Source organism: Rhinoraja longicauda, chromosome 11, assembly GCF_053455715.1.
Source record: "Rhinoraja longicauda isolate Sanriku21f chromosome 11, sRhiLon1.1, whole genome shotgun sequence".
Taxonomy (NCBI): Eukaryota; Metazoa; Chordata; class Chondrichthyes; order Rajiformes; family Arhynchobatidae; genus Rhinoraja; species Rhinoraja longicauda.
In genome coordinates, this window is record NC_135963.1 from 39493063 (window position 1) to 39513655 (window position 20593).

Below are 20593 nucleotides of genomic sequence, written 5' to 3' on the forward strand. Positions count from 1 at the left end.
AACATGGCTACAAGTAGAACAAAATGTACAGACTAGATTCAAATTTTGTGGCCTGTTTTCCACATTCCTCACCCGATGCACATTCAATACAAAAATGTACTGAAACCAGGATGGAGGCAGTAGATCTATATAAGCAAGAAATTTGTTTGTGCTCACCTCCACGTATTTGCATCTGGATCATAAACTTCAATAGTTTTCAAGTAAGTAGTACCATCAAATCCACCTACTGCCATCAGTTGCCCATTTACAACTGCAAGGCCAACCTATGAAATAAAAAAGTGTAACAATGTTCTTCCTCTGTAGATATACAGAACTATCATTTAAGTAAATTAAACATGTTCATTAAAGAATATCCTGCTGCAGTCAATACCAAATTTACATTTGAGGAAAGTGAACAAATATTTTAAGCACTGAAGAATTTTGTTTTATCAGATTTAATAATGCAAATGTTATGAATTTATAATAATGCAGCAATGTGTCTATTATAAGCCAGTGTTCAATAATTTCAGATAATGTATCTTTCCTGTTTGTACCAGAACTGACCAGTTCCAAGATCATCCACCTGTGACCTTAACTCAGTTATTCTTTTAGCATTTTGCTGCCTGATATGCTGGGTATTTCCAGCATTCACTTACTCATCCCTGCCCACCACTCCAATTTCCACCAACTACTCTGTTCTGCATCTTGTAGTTCCAGCGTGTTCCTAAATTTTTTTTTAACTCTCTACCTGCGCTCATTCATGTATTAACTACATGGCTTTGTAAGTGTTGCTTCTCGAGGACAAACTTGGTCTTCACCCTATGCAGAAGAGGTTTACCAGAATGCAGCCTGAATTAGATGGTATTGGCTATAAGGAGATATTGGATCAACTTGAATTGTTGTCTCTGGAGCGTCAGAAGCTGAGGAGAGCTTGAAAAAGTACATGACATTATGAGAGGCATGAGACAATGAGAACCTTTTTTTCCCCCAGGGTTATAATGTCAAAGACTAGAAGGCATTGCTTTAAGGTTAGAGGGGCAAATTTTAAAGGATATGTATAGGGCTGTGTATTTTTCCCCCCCACGCAGAGTGGTGGGTGGCTCGAATGTGCTACTGGGGATGGTGGTGGAAGGAAAAACAATAGTGGTATTTAAGAGGCTTTTAGATAGGCACATGGATTTACAGAGAATGGAGGGATATTGCTAACATGCTGGCAGAAGAAATTAGTTTAACTTGGCATCATGTTCAGGGTGGACATTGTGGGCTGAAAAGCCTGTTCCTGTGCTGTACTGTTCTACGTTCCTTCACTAAATTTCCTCTATTCCTCTCTCACTCAATGCATGTCTTCACTGCTTTTCCAATTCTGCTGAAGTTATTGAACTGAAATGTTTACTAACCTGAGTATTAACAGCATTTTATTTTTAATTAAAAAAATATGTATGAAGCAAGGATAAGGTAGGCGGTTGGACGGGGGCAGAAAATGTTCAGATTTGCTTTGAGACATTGCAATTTTCTAAATTTTATTTTGGGCATAACTTAACACTGCAATACATTCAATTTGACCTGTAAAAGGTTTAGTCAAGGTGCACAATAATTGCCATTTTAAGAAAATACTTATTGCATGATAACCCTCCACATGAAGAACTATATCATAAAATGTATTCTTGGGACACAAGTCCAGGCTGACATTTAAACACCAGCAGTAACGGTGAAATACATGAACATGATCATAACATGAAAAAGCTACCTTGAAAATGAGATGTGCAGTAAAGTTAGACTTCTATTGTATTCAAGAGATTAGAATGAGTAGGAAAGAGAAGAACCTTCTGTGAAAACAATACTTGGTTCATGTAAAGTGAAACAAATCATTTTCTTGTAATCATACATAAGTGATACGAACAGAATTAGGCCATTTGGCCCATCAAGTCTACTCCGTCATTCAATCATGGCTGATCTATCTCTCCCTCCTAACCCCATTCTCCTGCCTTCTCCCCATAACCACTGACACCCATACTAATCAAGAATCTATCTATCTCTGCCTTAAAAAAATATCCATTGACTTGGCCTCCACAGCCTTCTGTGGCAAAGAATTCCACATTCACACCTAAAGAAATTCCTCCTCATCTCCTTCCAAAAGGAAGGTCCTTTAATTCTGAGGCTATGACCTCAAGTCTTAGACTCCCACTAATGGAAACATCCTCTCCACATCCACTCCTTTTGCTATTCGGTACGTTTCAATGAGGTCCTCCTCATTTTTCTAAATACCAGCCAGTACAGGCTCAGTGCCGTCAAACACTCATCACATATTATAACACTCATCATACCTTATACCTACTAGAGCGTGTTACAGAACGCATGCTATTGGACACTTTGCTAAACATTATCTTACAGACCTACTGTGACCACAGGAGAGCTGCTTTTGGAGCACTTTAAGCAATACAAGATGGAAAATGTACAGCCAAGTTCATTTTCATCGCTCTGAATAATTAAATGAGGTGTTGGAAATACCCCCAAATAGAACTGGAGTGAACTGGAGGATAGAACTTGGCTAATCTTTGTTCCTCACCAACTTTTCACATTGGGCTGGGTCTCAGCTCAAAATTGCCATCTGCAGCTCTCCTGCGCTTACACTTAACTGGGCCAAGTGAGGAAGGTCTACACACCATTGTCCACTGGGCTATTGTGCTTTGGATGGTATAGTGCAGAGAGCTCATCCCTGAAATATCCATGGCAAAACTGAGAAAGGCATTTTGTCTATCAGTGATTTTAACGATTTTTATAGCTGACATTTGAGACATTTAAGTCTTAAGATTTTTCAAGCTTTCCTTCCCCCTACTACAATCAAAGAAAGGTCCGGACCCGTCCATGTTCTCTAGAGACGCTGCCTGGCCCGCTGAAGTACTTCAGCATCTGCAGTTCTTTCTTTCTTCCCTTCTGCATTGTGCACTACACACCCAATGAATATAAATGAGTTTTCCATTCCTGTGCTAGATTAGGCCTAGTAAATGAACTGAGATAAGATATCCACTACAATACTAGGGATTCACAGCAAGATTAGGCACTTCCAAGTTTACTATCAAGTCCTGGACTCACGGCTGACTGTGCTGGAGTAACTCAGCAGGTCAGGCAGCAACTCTGGAAAAAAAAGGATAGGTGACATTTCTGGTCGGGATCCTTCTGAAAAATAGTCTGAAGATGGATCCCGACCCGAAACATCACCTATCCTTTTGCTCCAGAGATGATGCCTGACCCGCTGAGTTACTCCAGCATTTTATGTCTCTCCTGGAATTTCAGTGTGAATTTTATCTATCTGGAGGAACAATGGACCAATGGATATGTTACTCACTGCACATCAGCACCAGAGAAATACAGGGGGCAGTATCAACCACCACACACTTTTTTTTTTACCTCAAATGTTTGTGACCATCTTTCGACAGTCACAAAATGTATCACCATCTTATATCTATTGTACGGTAGCATACAAGCCATCGTCTTAATAGCTTCTTTCCTCCATTCTGGATAGATTCCAGCAATGCAACTGCATTGCAACAGGTTGACCAAAGGCAAAGTTAATTCTGGAGTACAAGCCTTCAGTATTACAAGCCTGGGTGTTGGCTGGTCCCTTTGATGTATTCAATGCTCTCAACTATTTCTTTGTATCACGTGGAGTAAGTCAAAGCAGCCAAATCTGTTTATGACATTAAAGATCTCAGGAGGAAGCAGAGATGAATCATCTACTTGACACTTCTAGCTGAATATGCTTATGAATGATTTGTACTCTCACGTTGAACCCTACCATCACAGAGGATGAGGATGACGTGGAACTACCTCTTCCTATTAGTTGTTTAATTTACCCCTATCATTCACAACCAGACATCCAGAAAGCATATGAGCTTTCATTTCATTCATTGGTTGTGGGTCTGCTCTGTATTGTGGCTTCACCAGTCTAGTCCCTCAGTTTTAGGTAAGCCTGATGCCACTCCTGTCATGCCCTTTTGCACTCCTCAATTAAGCAAGCTTGATCCAACTGCTGGTCTCTAATGGTTAATTAGAGATATGCCAGACCATGAGGTTATTTGATTGTGGTGGTGCAAATTTCTGCTGTCTCTATTGTCAACTGTAGCTCATGTGTGCCACGTTTTCAGCTGGCAGGTCTGTTCTGGGTCCATCCCTTTCGCGTAATGTACATATCTTCATTGGCTTGTATGCTATCGTACAATAGATATCTTCATTAAGAAAAGAGTTTGCCTCCACAGGCTCAATGCAAAGGCACTGTCTGGCTGCTACATTCTTCATGGGTCAGCCTGCTCAATCAGCAGTGATGCTAACAAACCAGACTTGGCAATGGACACTGAAACCCTCCCTCTGGAATACACCAGTTACTTTCACAGCTTTAGCCAAGTGTTGTTCACTGTAGGGTATCACTGATTCATCAGCTAAGGGAGGACTGTCAGTGGATAGTCAGGAGGAAATTTGCTTGTCTGTGTTTGAACTGCCGTAGTAACATTTCACTGGGTCTGGGGTAAAAATTGAGGACTCCCAAGATCACTCTTTCCTGTGTGCAAACCACAGTACCATCAACTTTGGTGGTTTGTCCTGCTGGATGGACAGGATATTCTCAACAACTGTGATGGAAGAGTTTGCACCTTGCCCATAAGACATCATTCTACAAGAACAACTAGTAGAATTACTTAGTTGAGGGGTATGTAAGATAACACTCACTTTACACAGCAGTCCTCGGATGTCAAAGATTGATTTTGCTGTGAATGAGTTTGGTACCTAGGTTGTTCAGTGTGTCATGTCTTTTTCTGTTTTAACGTGGTGGTTATTGTACAACTGAGTGGCCTCCTAGGTCATTTCAGAAGGCAACCAAAAATAAACTACTGCAAGAACTCAGTGTGTCAAGCAGCATTAGTGGAGGTAAAGAAAGGTCAATATTACGAGTCAAGACTCTGCATCTTTGTTTCTCCATTTCAGATGACAGTTAAGAGTCACCACATTATTGCAAATTCTGGGGTCACAGATAGACCAGACCAGGTAAGGACAGCATATTTCCTTCCCAAGAAAGATATGCTGATGACACCAAACCCAGAGTGCGGCAAGCAGCAAAGATAATACCAATATCAAAAGATAATAGTTGCAACAAGACACATTCAGGCAGTTGAATGGGCAGATAAATAGCAGACGGAGTGTAACACTACCTAGTGTGAGGTGATACATTATGTCTCAAGATATGTAATTCTAAAAAACAAAGTTATAAAGAGTGTATAAGAACAGAGAACTGCAGGGAGCTGATCTTTGGTGGGGTCGGGTCATGTGTATGCGCTTTGAAGAAAGTCGGACAGATTGAGAGAGTAGTTTGAATAGCCAATGGCACCTTGAGTTTATAAATAGAAGTACTGAGTGCAAAAGAATGGAAGTTGTACTGAATCTTTATAAAGTTCTAGTTAGCCCCGATTTTTTGCATATTGTTAAATTGATGAAAAGCTCAAAAGGATTTATTTTAGTCACAAGTAATATAGATACAAATTTTAAGTGAAAAGATCTGTCCAATGAAGCATTGAAACCATAGGGAATTTAAGATGCAATCTGTGACGCATGGACTGAAGATTCTCAATACCATCAGTGACACTTCTCCATTTTCAGTGGTCATGAACCAGAGATTCCCAGAAGTCAGAAGTTGCTTGTTTCATCCTTGAACTTTTTCTTGTCTGCCTGGTAATCTCTTCCTGTAGACTGAGCTCATAATAAAATGCGTGTTCAGCTATCTAGTGTCAGGCAAACTCAAGAAAATAAATTCTAACACTCTCCATTAGGAAAGGTCAAATCAAAATTGAGCCTACTAAATATTCCAAAACATTGTAAAGATGTAAGCAAATTGGGAATCTGCATGTTATTAAGATAGGTACAGAGGGCAAATATAAATGGGTATCTAGGGAATATTAGATAACTGCCCACTGAAATTGTATACGATTGGCTTGTATTCCCTTGAGCATATGGTTATCTAATTAATGTACATTTGATGCTCAAAGAATTTGATAGGATAGATAGAAACTATTTTCCATGTTGTTCAAAATATATTTTAGAGTACGTACATGGAGTTTCTAAAGGTTATTTTGCTATTTTCTATCTTACAGGAATTAAATGTATGTACTTAGGAACTTTCCTAGCACTGCTTTAATGAGTTTCTGTGGTCTGAATCGTCACCATCTCAGCTCTAAGCATCTATTTTTGGGAAATATTGATAATCGGTAGAAAATATTGGCTAGAGATCAGAAAGCAAAGTATTGACCTGCTCACAACTTATAAGTGAGTTGTCTTTTTGTAGCCCTTTGTTACACCTATTGCTACATGTTATATTTGCACTATGTACTGTACGTTTTTATAAAATACAGCTTCCAGGTTTGCTTATATCTTTACATTTATCCCTCTCTTTGTTACAGAAATCTCAGTCGAACACAGGAAGGAGCCAAAATTCAGCTGCAAGGGCAACTGCTGGGAGAGTATTTCATATAGGTTTGAGAGACAAAATAAGGGTTACACTTAATCCACATGAAAGGCCAATAGAGTGTATCCAAACAACGGCAACAATCCAGGTGACTCATTGAAAATTGTTTTATTTTAGTCCATTCAAAATCTGGCAGCTTATTTTATTAAGGATTAACACTGCATCTACAGACATTTCAGGCTATGATAGTTGTTGCCAAAATGGCCATTTTACTTCAATCCTTGGCAGCAGCCGTCCCGCTTTGAGGGACAGAGAAGAATATTCAGTATCTTTCTATTTCAGCATTCTTAGGAATCTGCAATTTTACTCTGGAACCTAATTTATGTCTACTTGAATAGAATCTATACTCACCCCACTCCTGCGCGATGTCATAGCCACAACTGGAGACCACTGGTTAGTCCGCGGATTGAACCTCTCAGCACTGCTTAACTCTGTGGTATCATCTCTCCCTCCAACGGCATAAATCATGTCCTGGTAAACAGAACATCCCAGGTGCTTCCGGCGAGTTCCCATTGGTGCAATGGTATGCCATCGGTTTTCCTGTGGACTGTAGCGTTCAACTATAGGCAGAAAATACAAGCCATTCTTGATTAGTATCTGTGATACCATGGACTCTTAGACTGATCTGTAAAGTCCATCTCTTCCCATAGTTGTGAATCTATGGGAGGGTGAAGGGGGGGATGGGGGTAGGGGGGATGGGTAGGGGAGGGCTAGGGGTGGGGGGGTAGGGGTGGGGGGTAGGGGTGTGGGGGTAGGGGTGTGGGGGAGGGGTAGGAGGGAGGGAGTGGGGAGAGGGGAGGTGGGGCGGGGGAGGCAGGAGGGGAAGGGGTAGGGATGGGGGGAGGGGGAGAGGAGAGGGTGCCTGACCAATGCAGGAGAGGTTTGGGCCCAACGGGTCCACTAGGTCTAGTGGTGCAATAAATGGCTCATTGCAGCTCAGTGTTTGCAACCCCCTCTAGTCCCATGGTGAAATAGGACCTATAAAACGGTATAACAGAGGGTCAGTCTTCATCCTTGCCACTGAGGCAACTGGACGGTTGCCACCAACAGAAGAATTTTCAGTGACTAGACTGGTCACACAATATTTGCAATCACTTTAACAACATGATTAGTTTCCAGATCTTGATAAAAATGCATTTATAATGTGACATTCTAAAACTTAATTCTGCTCCCATCTCTCATGGTAAATCATGGTCTACAGAGATATCGATTAATGAGACAGTTATAATAATGTAAGAGAATTCATCTTCCCACACAGAATAAACGTACCAGTATTAAGGGGAGAGGTACCATCAGATCCACCAACAGCATAAAGAAATCCACCTAACACAGCAACTGCCACACCTAGCCGTCTGGTACTCATTGAAGCCACACGTGCCCACTTATTCTCTTTTGGGTCAAACCTAGAATGGAAATATTTTTGCCTTTATCACTTAATGCAGAACCACTAAAAACAAAGATCGAATTTCCAACCATCTGCACTGAAAGATCTCTTGCCATATTCTCAGTTGAATCAAAGTGATCAACTATACATTATTGAATTTATTTTTGATGTTGCATATTTAAAATCATGCAGAGTACGATAGTTGGAGTAAGGGCATAATTGAATGAAGACCAACTTAAAGGCGGTCTTTGAGATTTGATTAATACAGTATTGATTTTGTTACAATCTTCTTGCAAGGAGTGTTTCTCTAAGTCAATACTGATTGATGATCTTTAAACCTGCCATAAATTCACCAATTCTTGGAAAAGTGGACAACCAGTGTAAAAGAATCCTTGTTAATAGTGTTTAAGATTAAAACTCATTTGTTTTAGGATCATCTTGCACATGGCCAAGCATCGAGAAAATATAAAACAGACTCAATGAATTCAAAATACCTGGCAATACCAAAATGATAAACAGAAAATGCGGGAAATATTCAGCAGATCAGGTAGTGTCTACAGAGAGAGAAACACAGTTAGCATTTCTCATTCGTGATCTTTCTGTCCAAATGAAAAGTCATGGACCTAAAATATTAACTCTGTTTCACACTCCAGAGGTTCTGCCTAATCTGCTGAAAATTTCCAGGGATATCTGTTCTTCTTTCCGATTTTCAGCATCTACAGTATTTTGTTTCTGAATAGCTACTAAATACTGCTGCATAATTATCAGTGACTCCCCATAAAATAGAACAGATGTTGCTACAGTACCTAAAGTTGATTACACAACCATTTTCCCATAAACTATAGAAGAATGTTTTCAAAAATGATTATGTAGGCAGCCTGCTGAACTGTCTCAACTTGCTCACCACAATGTGATCATTGGGAGGATATTATGTTAAGGGAGGATCAACCTTCATGTTAAGGGAGGATTAATAATTTAAACGTAAAAACAATTCCCTCCATTCATTCACAAAACTCTAAAAAGAGTCAGTCATAAGAGCACTGCTACAGCCACATCTCTTCAGAGTCAATCACTGCGTGATTAAGGCTGGGGGGAAGCAGAGGAATGGGAAATAGACAAAGGGAAAATGATAAAAAGGAAAGGAATGCAAAACTATTTATCAGAACTTTTCCATCTTAAATAAAACAAAACATCAAGAGGCATTACTGAAGTAATACTTTCATATTTTGAACATATAAAATTATTTAAAATGATTACTTATATATTTTATTCACATTTGCCTACCAGCAAAAGGATCTAGGATTTGAAAATGAGTGGAGAACAGGCAAATCCCAGCCCCCAACACTTAGCATCATGAGCAAGCATACTACCTGTATCACGAATGGACTCACAAATATGATCATTTCGAGTTTTAACATGTATCCAATGTAGATTACGAACTTCCATTGAGGCAACACACTGCCAGCGATGCATTACCTCATATACAAGGCTGTGATTCAAAGCTCCCCTCAAGATAAAGATATGCAATGGCTGGGGAATTATATATCATGCTTCCGTAGCTTTACAAAGACTACTTTAATTTCTAACCAATGAAGGGGCATTGAAGCATTGTATAATTACTCGTGATGGAGAAATGTCTTGCTTCCCTTCGCTAATAGCCTGTGTGAGAGCAGATCCCACAGAGAGGAATCACAAACACACAACGGTGCTCTACTACTCCAGAAGGCAGCATGTTGACAGGCCAACTTTGCTATGCCACTTACTGCACCACACAATTACTGCTATCAGATCAGGTTAGGAAGAAACACTCCACAAGTTTACCTTTCCACAATGTTCAGACAAGAGACGCCATCCTGGCCACCTACAGCATACAGATACCCTCCCAAAACTGCCACGCCAACACTGGTCCGACATGTACTGGTGGGAGCCACGTCACTACTCCACTGGTTGGTCTTTGGATCATATCTAAAAGTTTAATTATTGAGAAATTAAAAAGATATGCCTAGTTTCAAAGCACTCGCAATAATAGAATACACTGCGAGTGGAATTTGTGACCTTAAGATTTATTTCTCTTAAAATTTAAGCATTAAAAAAGCAAAAGCTACATTAAAGGAATAAATTTTACTCCCAGGTTTTATCAAATAGCAGAAATAAAAAATAAAATTAAAGCTTAATTTTTGTTGACCAATATTTCTTGCCCTTTAGATTTGTTGTGCTTACACAGATATTTTTATGTGCTTCTTTACACTAGAGCAAAAATTGCAAGGGTAAACAACTGTGTTTCCTATATTGTCTACTCACAGAAGTTGGTGATTATGCCTGAAATTGCATGGTTATCTGAAGAATACACGTGGGGGCAAGGAAAAGGACAAGTACTAAATTCAATAGTTCATACATGTTGTTTTGTGCTTAAGGAAACAGAGATGCAGAAGTAGTTGAACAAAATGCAGTTTTCAACTACACCAGTTGGGTGGAAATCCGATAAAGCATTTTAAGTCAGGTAAAAATAGCAAGAGATACAAAGACAAAAGACAGACAGACCAGAAAGCAGGTATCATCCATTTCAAATTTTATCATAAAGTGCCAATGATTGAAGTCTATTCAAAAGTAGGATTTGACTGGGTAAAATGATATTGTGATCGGCATTTATGAGAAATAGTTTTGACAGATCATTCCACTTAGTTTTAAAGTTTCTCTGATATGGGTGGCCCTAGCAAGCTCAGCATATATTGTCCATCTCTAAACACACTTGAGAAAGGGATGGCAAGTTTCTTTCTCAAATTCCTATATTCTGTATTGTGGTGGATGCCAAATTCCTGCAGTAAAGGAAAAACAATATATTTTCAAATAAGGATGGTGTGTAACTTGCAAATGAAATTTGGTGTTGGTGTGATTCTTCATCAATTGCTATCTTTCTCCTAGGGAGTAGAATTGGAGTCCGGGTGAGACAGTCGAAGAAGCATTTATGAGTAACTGCACAGCATTTTGTAGATAGTACACCTATTTTATGGAAGGAACAGTTACTATCAAAGTTCAAGCTAGTAAATCAAGTGAACTGCTTTGAGTTCACAAACATAGAGTTGAGCTTTATGTTTTGCTGTAACTACACTTCCTTGAGATCTTGACTTTTGTTAGAGCAAACATTCAATTATACTCCTGACTTGTGCCTAGTAGGTAATGAAATGAATCTGTGGATTCATGTGATCCATTTGCCACACGTGACATGGCCTCTGATATCCTCCTCTCTATGCAATAGTTATGTGGCTGCTCCAATTAAGTTTCAGTCAGCAGTGAATCCTAGGTTATTGCTATTAAAGCCAGAGGTAATTAAGCTTTCTTATTGAAAACGTTCATGACCTGGTTATTCATTGATTCACTGATCCTCACTTTAGGTTCCTCTAGGAACATTTGTCTCCAAATCCTGCATTAGCCACGATCTACTCATGGTGAAAAGAACTGGCATGACCGTTCTGCAGCTGGGGATCCGTGGGAGGGTGATGGTGCTCAGTGAAAGAATGCTTTCTACTGGCTACAATCATATTGAATAAAAAGGAAAATGTTTGGGTTGATGGAGACCAATCATCTCAAACTCAGGGATTTAATGAGAAACTCTCACAGAAATTTCTTGAGTCTAACTGCTTTCAGATCAGATCTCTCCTAAAAGTGCACACGTGAATTGTTCTGTCTAATTGAATCAGACAGTTGTCAAAATATCTATGGTTCAACTGTCCCCATTTTTCACATCCATGGATGGTAATGAGACTTTGCTGATTTAAATGAGCTCAATGTACCTGTCCAATATTATAAAGTTTTAATCTAAACTGAATGTGGGTATTAAGTGAGGTTTTTAACTTGGTGTAAAATTAATCAGGTAAAATGTATAATCTTATCTATAAAATGTAAATGACAGATATATTTTGTGTATAATTACAGTATGCATCTGTAAGAAAAAAATTGGGAAGAAAAAAGTGTGTTCACAGACTGTATTGACCACACACAAGGCTGTACCTTACCTCTCTACGCTGTTTAGATATGACGAGCCATCATGTCCACCCACTGCATAAAGGAGATCATCCAACACACTGACCCCTACTCCACACCGCCGTTTGCTCATGGAAGCTACCATTCGCCATTCGTTGGTCTGTGGGTCGTAGCGCTCAACACTTGAAATTGCGTCCCCACTGCACCAACCTCCAACTTAAACAACAGTTCACAAGTGAAAATTCTGCCATATCATTCCGTCACTCTCAGCATTAATTGCCTCCATGACATTTTGTTGAAAGTGATAGTTAACTAAGAATACCTTATTGTAATTCTGTCATGAAAGTCCATCTCAAGCACAGTCAGGAAAGATGTAACAGAAACCAATGAACTCATGAAAAGTCTGGGAATGACTGCGAGCAATCACATCTTAGAAGGAGGTCACCAAAATGCATGTCATCTTTTAATTTTTCAGCAAAGGTTCATACCTATAAGGCCACCTTTAAAACCATGCACTTGTGTCCAGGTTTGAATGCAATGTTTTATATTCAATTCATTAAGACAGAAGTCATGGGTGGGCAGAAAAGCCTTTTGGATCCTTTTTGCAGGGAAGATTAATTTAGCTTGGCATCATGTTTGGCACAAACATTGTGGGCCGAAGGGCCTGAATCTGTGCTGCACTTTCTTTATTCTCTTTTCTATAATCAAAGCCGATGCTGATGAATGTTTGGACTGCTATGACTGAGCACTTGCAGGTCACTGAGGTAAAAAAACGTTCAAAGGTTCACAAGCACGGGATTGTGAGGTTACGGGCTACATTGTTTTAAACTCGCAATAACAAAGTTATTTTTCTCACAGAATTTTCAAAAATAAAGATCTTTACAACAGTAATAATTACTACGGGCTGTATGTTACATTGTTTAATTGAGTAATGATGCACAAGTGTCAATAGAATTGTTCATCAACGTCAATGACCACCTGCTGTAAAGCAGCAGCTGTGTTCTTAAGAGACAATGGTGTCTGATTACTGCCTGAAGGTTACATGGAAAGAAGTTTTTTTTTTTCAGCTGTACTATTTAAATTCAAGACAGCAATTTTTCTACTTGTCAATTTCCAAAACAATGTTTAAGTAGTTCTCTAATTCCCAGTCAAAATCACATTATAACCAATTTGGCCTGCATGATGCAAATAATGTTCCATAATTCATACCTCGCATTGTATCCAGTTTGTGTCATGGAAACTCGCATTATAGAACTAGCAGAACTAGCTGTAATTTTATATCAAGCCTTAAAACCTCCATTTTATCTAATAATTTTTTTGTGATATTTCAAAAGCTTTTTGAGAATAAGATTTACTTCCATCTGGTTGCTCTTTATCTATCCTGCTTACAAAAACCATTAAAATAACATATTAGGCTTGTTAAATACTATTTTTACTTCATAAAAAGAAACATATCAGCTCTGACTGGTCACATTAGGATTCTTATGTGCCTTTTGTCCTTTAGGATGAATTTCAGTATATAGTCACCAATAACATTTGGTTAGTTTGTATGGAATACCTTATTTTTCCTCTCCTTCCTTCAAGTAGATAAGATTAAATTTACATCATTCCAACCTGTGCTTTCAGAATCTAGGGAATTTCATAAACTATTCTCTATAGGATTGACCGTTTCTGCAGCCACCTCTTTCAGAAAACCAGAATTCAGGTTATTAGGTCCAGGAGATTTGTCTCATTTTAATTTGTTTAATTTTTCTTGTCATAAACCTTTGGTTCATCTTAACTTATGCTACATTGCAATACAATTTAAAAAATCTGAAAACATGCATCTTAGCTCATCACAAATGATCTATTATTTGTATTTTTGTTAACTCTTGAAACAAGCTGATATTTTGCTAACGGTTAAAACATACATTTTATGCAAGATGACAAACCTGCAAATAAAACCTCGCCACATCGGATAGGTTTACGAGGCCTTGTCCTTGGACCCTGCATTAGGGGACGTTCTTGTGGTAAAAGTAAATAATTTTTGGCTTCATCAACAAGGTCTCTGTGTGAAAAGGAAACAAGAAACAAAATAGTATTTTTTCTCATATACAATATGATTTGGTACATATAAAAGAACAAATACATTTGCACAGTAGGAACATGAACAGTGCATTCTATTGTAAATTATCAGCTTCAAAGGCCAACATAAGAAAATGCTGACCAGAATCTCTCCAAGCAACAATAAGTCATTCTGTATTAGGTATCACAACAGTGTTGATAAAAATACCCAAGAGCAAGTCACTTGGTTTTGCGGAACACCAGCTTGAAGTTGCCCTATCGCACGGGCCCTATCCAGATCAGTCAAACGTGGCATGCCGATTCTTGGAGCAGACACCTACTGACCACTGTAGCAGGGCCCATGCTCACAGATGCTGCCAATCAGGTGCCAATCAGGCACCTGATTGTCAGCACCTGGGGGTACCAGAAGTCAAAACAAGAGTCAATAGCAACAGCAGAATAAGCTGTTTGGCATTGGCAGAGAAGATTTGGCAGATTTTTCATGGGCGCAACCCACATACTCAGCTCTGCTGCTCATCCCACAAATGCATGTTCCTTACAAATGTGGCACCATTTAAAAGGGAAATAAACAGGCTTTCCAACGGTATAAGATTTATTGCCAAGAAGCATTGTTACAACAAATAAATAATCTACCAAACACAAATTTCCTTACTTTTTGTGCTATGTTTATATATATATATATACACACACACACACACACATATATATATGGGGGGGGAGTGGAGAGGCGGAGTGGGGCCCAGGGAGACACTCCCTGCCCAGCAACGGGCTTCGTCAGTTGGGGAGCATTGCTGAGCCCACAGGATCGTCAATTGGGGGAGGTTTGCCCCAGGAGAGATTTGGGCCCAACAGGTCCACTTGGTCTAGTCCTTGATAAATGTCACTGTACTGAATGGAAGGCTATTATTGGGTTTCTTGAATAAGTGGCAAAAAGAAGAAAATTAAGAGACAATGAGTTACATTTTAGCTTTAATATTCTGTAAATGGAAGCTCACAGAAAAATCAAGAAATCATTTAAAAACATTAAAAATAATCTAATTTAAAACATCGCCATCTTGTCCTGATTTCACTGTCTATGTAAACCAACCCAGTCAGCTTAGAATCCCATTGTCATACAGTACTCCCCATGGGACAACATATGAAGTTCTACCAAGCAATAGGAACATGTGTGAACTAAATAGTTCTTTCAACGCAGCATGTTCTTAGTACCACTGTTTGTGTGAGAGACTATTTTAACTAGCAGTTTGTCCAATTAGATCCTATTTTCCTCTCACTGAAACGTTTGTAATATTTATTCGAAGAATGGCACAGTATTAATACCCACACTTAAAATTCCTTTTTGGTCCATGTGCAGAAGGATAGGCAGGACACTCGCACTCAAACTACCATTCTGGAGAGATGCATAAGCAGTATACCTCATAATGTACAGCTTTTTGTTTCCCCTGTTTCCCCCCCCCCCCCCCCCCCCGTCTATGCTTCACATTTCATACAGCTGAGTTGGAATGTGTACTCACATGCAAACTCATTTGTTTAAGTAAAAACACCATAGCGTTGTATAGTAATAAAGCATGGAAACAGACTCAACTGGTTTTATTGAGGGAACAATCAGTGTACATCCATTTGTTCAAAAAATACCTCTGCCAATATATCTATTCTGTTTCAAGCTATAATTAGCAAGTATGGGACTGGGCTCTGACTCCCACCTGTTTTAAATGTTTCTGTTCTTCATAGTGCAGCTCCCATAGAAAAACACAGCTGCAGGTTGCTTGCAATCATGCTTTTTACTGTGCATTTTTATTAATATAATTTAATCCTTTGAGCACATCTTTGTCAACTTGAAACATAAGAATGACAATTTGTAACAAACTGCATAACTTAAACTAAGAGCTAACAAACTGGGTATCCAAACATTCAAAACTGCTCACAAAATATACAGTAATTGTTATAGTCCGATTTATAATATCACTGGTCACATGCGGACATGTATAGAAGGGAAGAATACATACCTGCACTCCTCATCACTCTTTATAAGGGGATCAGATCCGACAGTTCCTACTAAAAACTTGGGACTGAGCAATGGTAGGCGAACATGTTGCAATACCTGGGATGGGGAAAATTAATTGAAGAGAACTGCATTGCAATGTATCTCAGTCGTAGGAAATTTTTAATTACTGTTTACATCAGTGCTAAGATAAATATATTTACTTAAACATCGTTTAAGGTTGACGCGACCAAGGACGTAATCACTATAATAGCCACTTCCTTTAAAACTCGGAAGCAGTTTTATTTGTCAAAATATTTCATGTGCTTTTGTGAATGCAAAGTCAAGGAAGACACTATATAAATGCAAAACTATCTTCTTTTGCCTAAAAAAATGAAGTATTTTAGAAAAGTATGAATATTGAAGCATTTGTGTGATCTAAAGTAAACCAGTTCATATTAAGGCCTTGAGAAATATCAACAGAACTGGACTAAAACAGATTACTACTACCCTTAATTGAGGCTCAGAGATAAATTGATCTCACGATGAAACTGTACTGAATTTGAACAGACGTACATCTATTAAAGGTTTGGAAATGCAACCAATCAGGATGTAAGAATTCAGATTTTCACCTGGACATTGTCTCACCTGGGGAAGCTGTGGACGTCTCTCTTGAATACTGTACTTAACCCAGGCCATAACTGCATTAAAAACCTGTTCCTCACTCCGTACATTCAACTCATCACTAGAAATGATATCAATCAGCTGATTGGCTGGTAACAACATGAACTCCTCACTCTCCATCACCTGAAAGCAGCAGGAAGAAAGTATTTTAAGAAACAATTAAGCAATTTAAACAAGAGCATTTAAAAAGAAAAGTTGAATTTACTATCAAATATCTTTCTTTTCAGGCTACTGGCTCTTTAGAACAACATTTGGGAGTAACGGTAACAACTCACACTTTTAATTGTGTAGGAAAATAACTGCAGATGCTGGTTCAAATCAAAGGTAGACACAAAATGCTGGAGTAACTCAGCGGGTCAGGCAGCATCTCAGGAGAGAAGGAATAGGTGATATTTCGAGTCAAGACCCTTCTTTTCGACCTGAAACGTCACCCATTCCTTCTCTCCTGAGATGCTGCCTGGTTAGTATTTTGTGTCTACCCACATTTTTAATTCCTCATGTTGATAGGAACATTACAGTCATGCTTTTAAATGAAATACACCCTCTAACAAAGAAATTGATTTAGTCTCCATTTCAAATATAGCAAATGTTTATCCCCAGTCATGTTTTTCCACTCATCTCTTCCATTGCCCCATATTGTGTTGAAACTAACTTCAGAATATAATAGTGAGAAAGCTGAAATATTCCACAGACCCAGCAACATCTATGGAGAGTGAAATACAGTCAATATGTTAGGTTAACAGCATTTCACTGGAATTCTGATGAGAATCACATGTTTCTCTCCTTAAAGATGCTGCAAGATGGAACATTTTCAAGATTTTCTACCTTATTTACAAATTTTCAATATTTATCTTTTAGAATCTTGTGTTGTTCTCTGTATTCCCAATAAATTGATAACTCAGAACTCTTCTTAGCACTCATTTTAGCTGGTTGTCGATGGCCAACCTCCTCCCAATCTAGGGCTACACCCTTTCTGCTGTCAGCTCTTGATCCCTACATTCCCTCAAAGTACTGCCCATCATCAACTTCCCCATCCAATCCATAGCTCCTCGATTTTGTTGCTGCCGTTCAAATGTATCAGTACTTTTTTCAAATTTCTGGTTTGAATTCTTTCAAACATGCTGCCATTTGAAAACGTTATCCAAAACACCAGAATTACCTCTAAGTCCTAACTCTCAGATTGCCTTCTGATAGATATCTCCTCCAACCAAAGAGTGGGAAGTTAAGCTTCACACTCTGTTCCATTCATGAACTCGACAACCTCACTGACGCCTTCTACATTACTGGTCTCTGGTTGAAACCAATCTCTTTTTATTGTTTGTAACTCTATAACTTTACTCTCAGGATAACTTCCTCACAAACATTTTCAGGTCACCTGACTTCAACCTAGCCTTAGATCATTTATAAGCCCATTACACCGCTGGCCAGCTTTTCCCATTTTACCCAGAGCAAACTCGAGATGATCTAAAATTCTGCTGCCTAACTCTGACAGATTTATTCACCTTCACGGTTGCCTTCCATTCCTTGATCTTTCATAACCCATGATATCTGTGTTTCCCCCAATTATGAATTCTTCATTACAACCAAAGTTAATAATTGTGCCTCCCTTCCTTCATCTTTGAAAACTAAGCCTTGGAATTTCCTCATAACTCTCTCCAAATTCACAACAAATTTTCAGTATGATGATCCCTCAAACTTTGATCAAGGTTCCTTTGTCTTTTAGTTTAGTTTTAGTTTAGAGATACAGCGTGGATACAGGCCCTTCGGCCCACTGTTTCCACCCCAACCAGCGATCCCCGCACACTAACACTATCTAACACACACTCGGGACAATTTGCATTTATAGCAAGCCAATTAACCTACAAACCTCTACGTCTTTGGAGTGTGGGAGGAAACCGAAGATCTCGGAGAAAATCCATAGTCACGGGGAGAACGTACAAACTCCGTACAGACAGCACCTGTAGTCAGGATCGAACCTGGGTCTCCAGCGCTGTAAGTGCTGTAAAGCAGCAACTCTACCGCTGTGCCACCGTGCCGTCCGTCTTGATGGCACTTGGTTTGATATTACCTTTGAACTAATCCAATCAAGTAATCAGAGCATCCGAGTTAAAGTACTTACTTGAACTAGATTCCAAAGAATGTAAGTGGTCAAAAAACAATGGGAGATTTAAACAAGAAAATAATTAATGAGCAATAGGAACATACACTAAGCAAAGACCAATGTGAAACAGAAGGAAGGTTTGAAAGTCCAAGAAATGACATGAATAGGGAAATAACATGGGAAGGAAATGAAATAACAGGAAATGGAGAAATAATCTTTAGAAATAATGAAAATAAGGGAATGCAAGACAGTATTTTTTTAATGAATAAAATGGTGAAGGTAAGGATGATGCAGGGTGAGTGCATGAAGAATGGAATAAAAAAGGGCCAGAGAAGCAAAACGAGTAAGGAAGATTATGTATTAAAATAAAGTTATATGAACACCCTAAATGGACATGGAAACCTAACTTGCAAGAAATACAGGCAAGCAGCTAATTGATTGAGGCAAAGCCAAATTTTAATTTAAACTTGCGGCACACTGGGCAATTAATTTGTAGGTCTTTGTTATTTTTTAAATAGGGAGGGACTTAAAAGACATTTGGACAGTTGCTTGGACAGGAAAAGAGAGAGATTCAGGCCCAAAGTGGGCAAATAGGATTACTATAGGCAGGCATCACAGTCAACATGAACAAGTTGGGACAAAGGGGTCATTTCTATGCTGTACAACCCTACAGATCTTTGCCCACTCACTTAATATGTATGCAACTTACAATCTAATTTATCTTTGTAGCATCAGCAAATCTGACAACCATATCCTTGGTTCCTTCATTGAAAACATTTATACAAATTCTCAGAAGTTGATGCCCGAATACTAATCTCAGTTACACACCTCTCATCACATCTTGCCAACCATAAAATATACATTTATGGCTACCTTGTTTCTGAGTGGCTAACCAGTTTTCTACCCATGTTACCCCCTACTTGGCTTCAATCAAACTTCCTCAAACTCAATTGCAACAAATCTGAAATCATCATCATTGGTCCAAAAATGCTCACCAAATCCACCCAAAACTTCATCCTCAACATTGATGGTCTCCCAGTATCCACCTCACCTCACATCCGGAATCTTGGAATCATCCTTGATCAAACCCTCTCCTTCGACAAACACATCAAACACATCACAAAGACAGCCTTCTTCCACCTCAAAAACATTGCCCGTCTCCGTCCATCCCTCTCCTCCACAGCTGCAGAAACCCTCATCCACGCCTTCATCACCTCCCGTCTGGACTACTGCAACAGCCTCCTCTATGGCGCACCCTCAAAAATCATCAATAAACTTCAATACATTCAAAACTCCGCTGCCCGTCTACTCACACACACCTCGATCCGTGACCATATCACCCCCGTCCTTTATAAACTCCACTGGCTCCCCATCCCCCAGAGAATCCAGTACAAAATCCTCCTCATAACCTACAAAGCCCTCCATAACCTGGCCCCATCCTACCTGACCGACCTCCTCCACAGGCACACTCCCAACCTGCACCCTCCGCTCTGCCGCTGCCAATCTCCTATCCCCCCACATCCGGACTAAACTCAGATCCTGGGGGGACAGGGCTTTCTCCATCGCTGCTCCCACCCTATGGAACTCACTACCCCAAACCGTTAGAGACTCCCCCACACTCACCACATTCAAAACATCGCTGAAGTCTCACCTGTTCAGCACTGCCTTCAACCACTGAAGGTCACCTCACCTACTGTCTCCTTTCTCTGTTCATTTATTTATTTACTTATTTATCTATTTATTAATTTCCCTATGTTCTCAAAATCTCTGTAAAGCGTCTTTGAGTATATGAAAAGCGCTATATAAATAAAATGTATTATTATTATTATTATTACAAGAAGCAATTTTTAGATCCTGTGGTAACATTTGATGTAGCACCTTATCAAATAATGGAAATCCAAATACAATACA

General features: G+C 39.2%; 1 protein-coding gene across 2 annotated transcripts in view; it reads right to left on the minus strand.

Annotated features, from left to right (window-relative positions):
• Window positions 1-20593, minus strand: part of klhl20 (kelch-like family member 20) — a 44774-nt gene that overhangs the window by 5303 nt on the left and 18878 nt on the right. The window contains exons 4-11 of one of the 2 annotated variants that reach the window (XM_078407431.1): window positions 16546-16704; window positions 15923-16017; window positions 13784-13899; window positions 11885-12068; window positions 9693-9836; window positions 7757-7890; window positions 6839-7047; window positions 157-263 (exon numbers count right to left, since the gene is read on the minus strand). In XM_078407431.1, the coding sequence (XP_078263557.1) occupies window positions 157-263; window positions 6839-7047; window positions 7757-7890; window positions 9693-9836; window positions 11885-12068; window positions 13784-13899; window positions 15923-16017; window positions 16546-16704 (1148 nt within the window). The remainder of the gene's footprint in view (window positions 1-156; window positions 264-6838; window positions 7048-7756; window positions 7891-9692; window positions 9837-11884; window positions 12069-13783; window positions 13900-15922; window positions 16018-16545; window positions 16705-20593) is intronic. The other variant, XM_078407433.1, reaches the window with a different exon arrangement.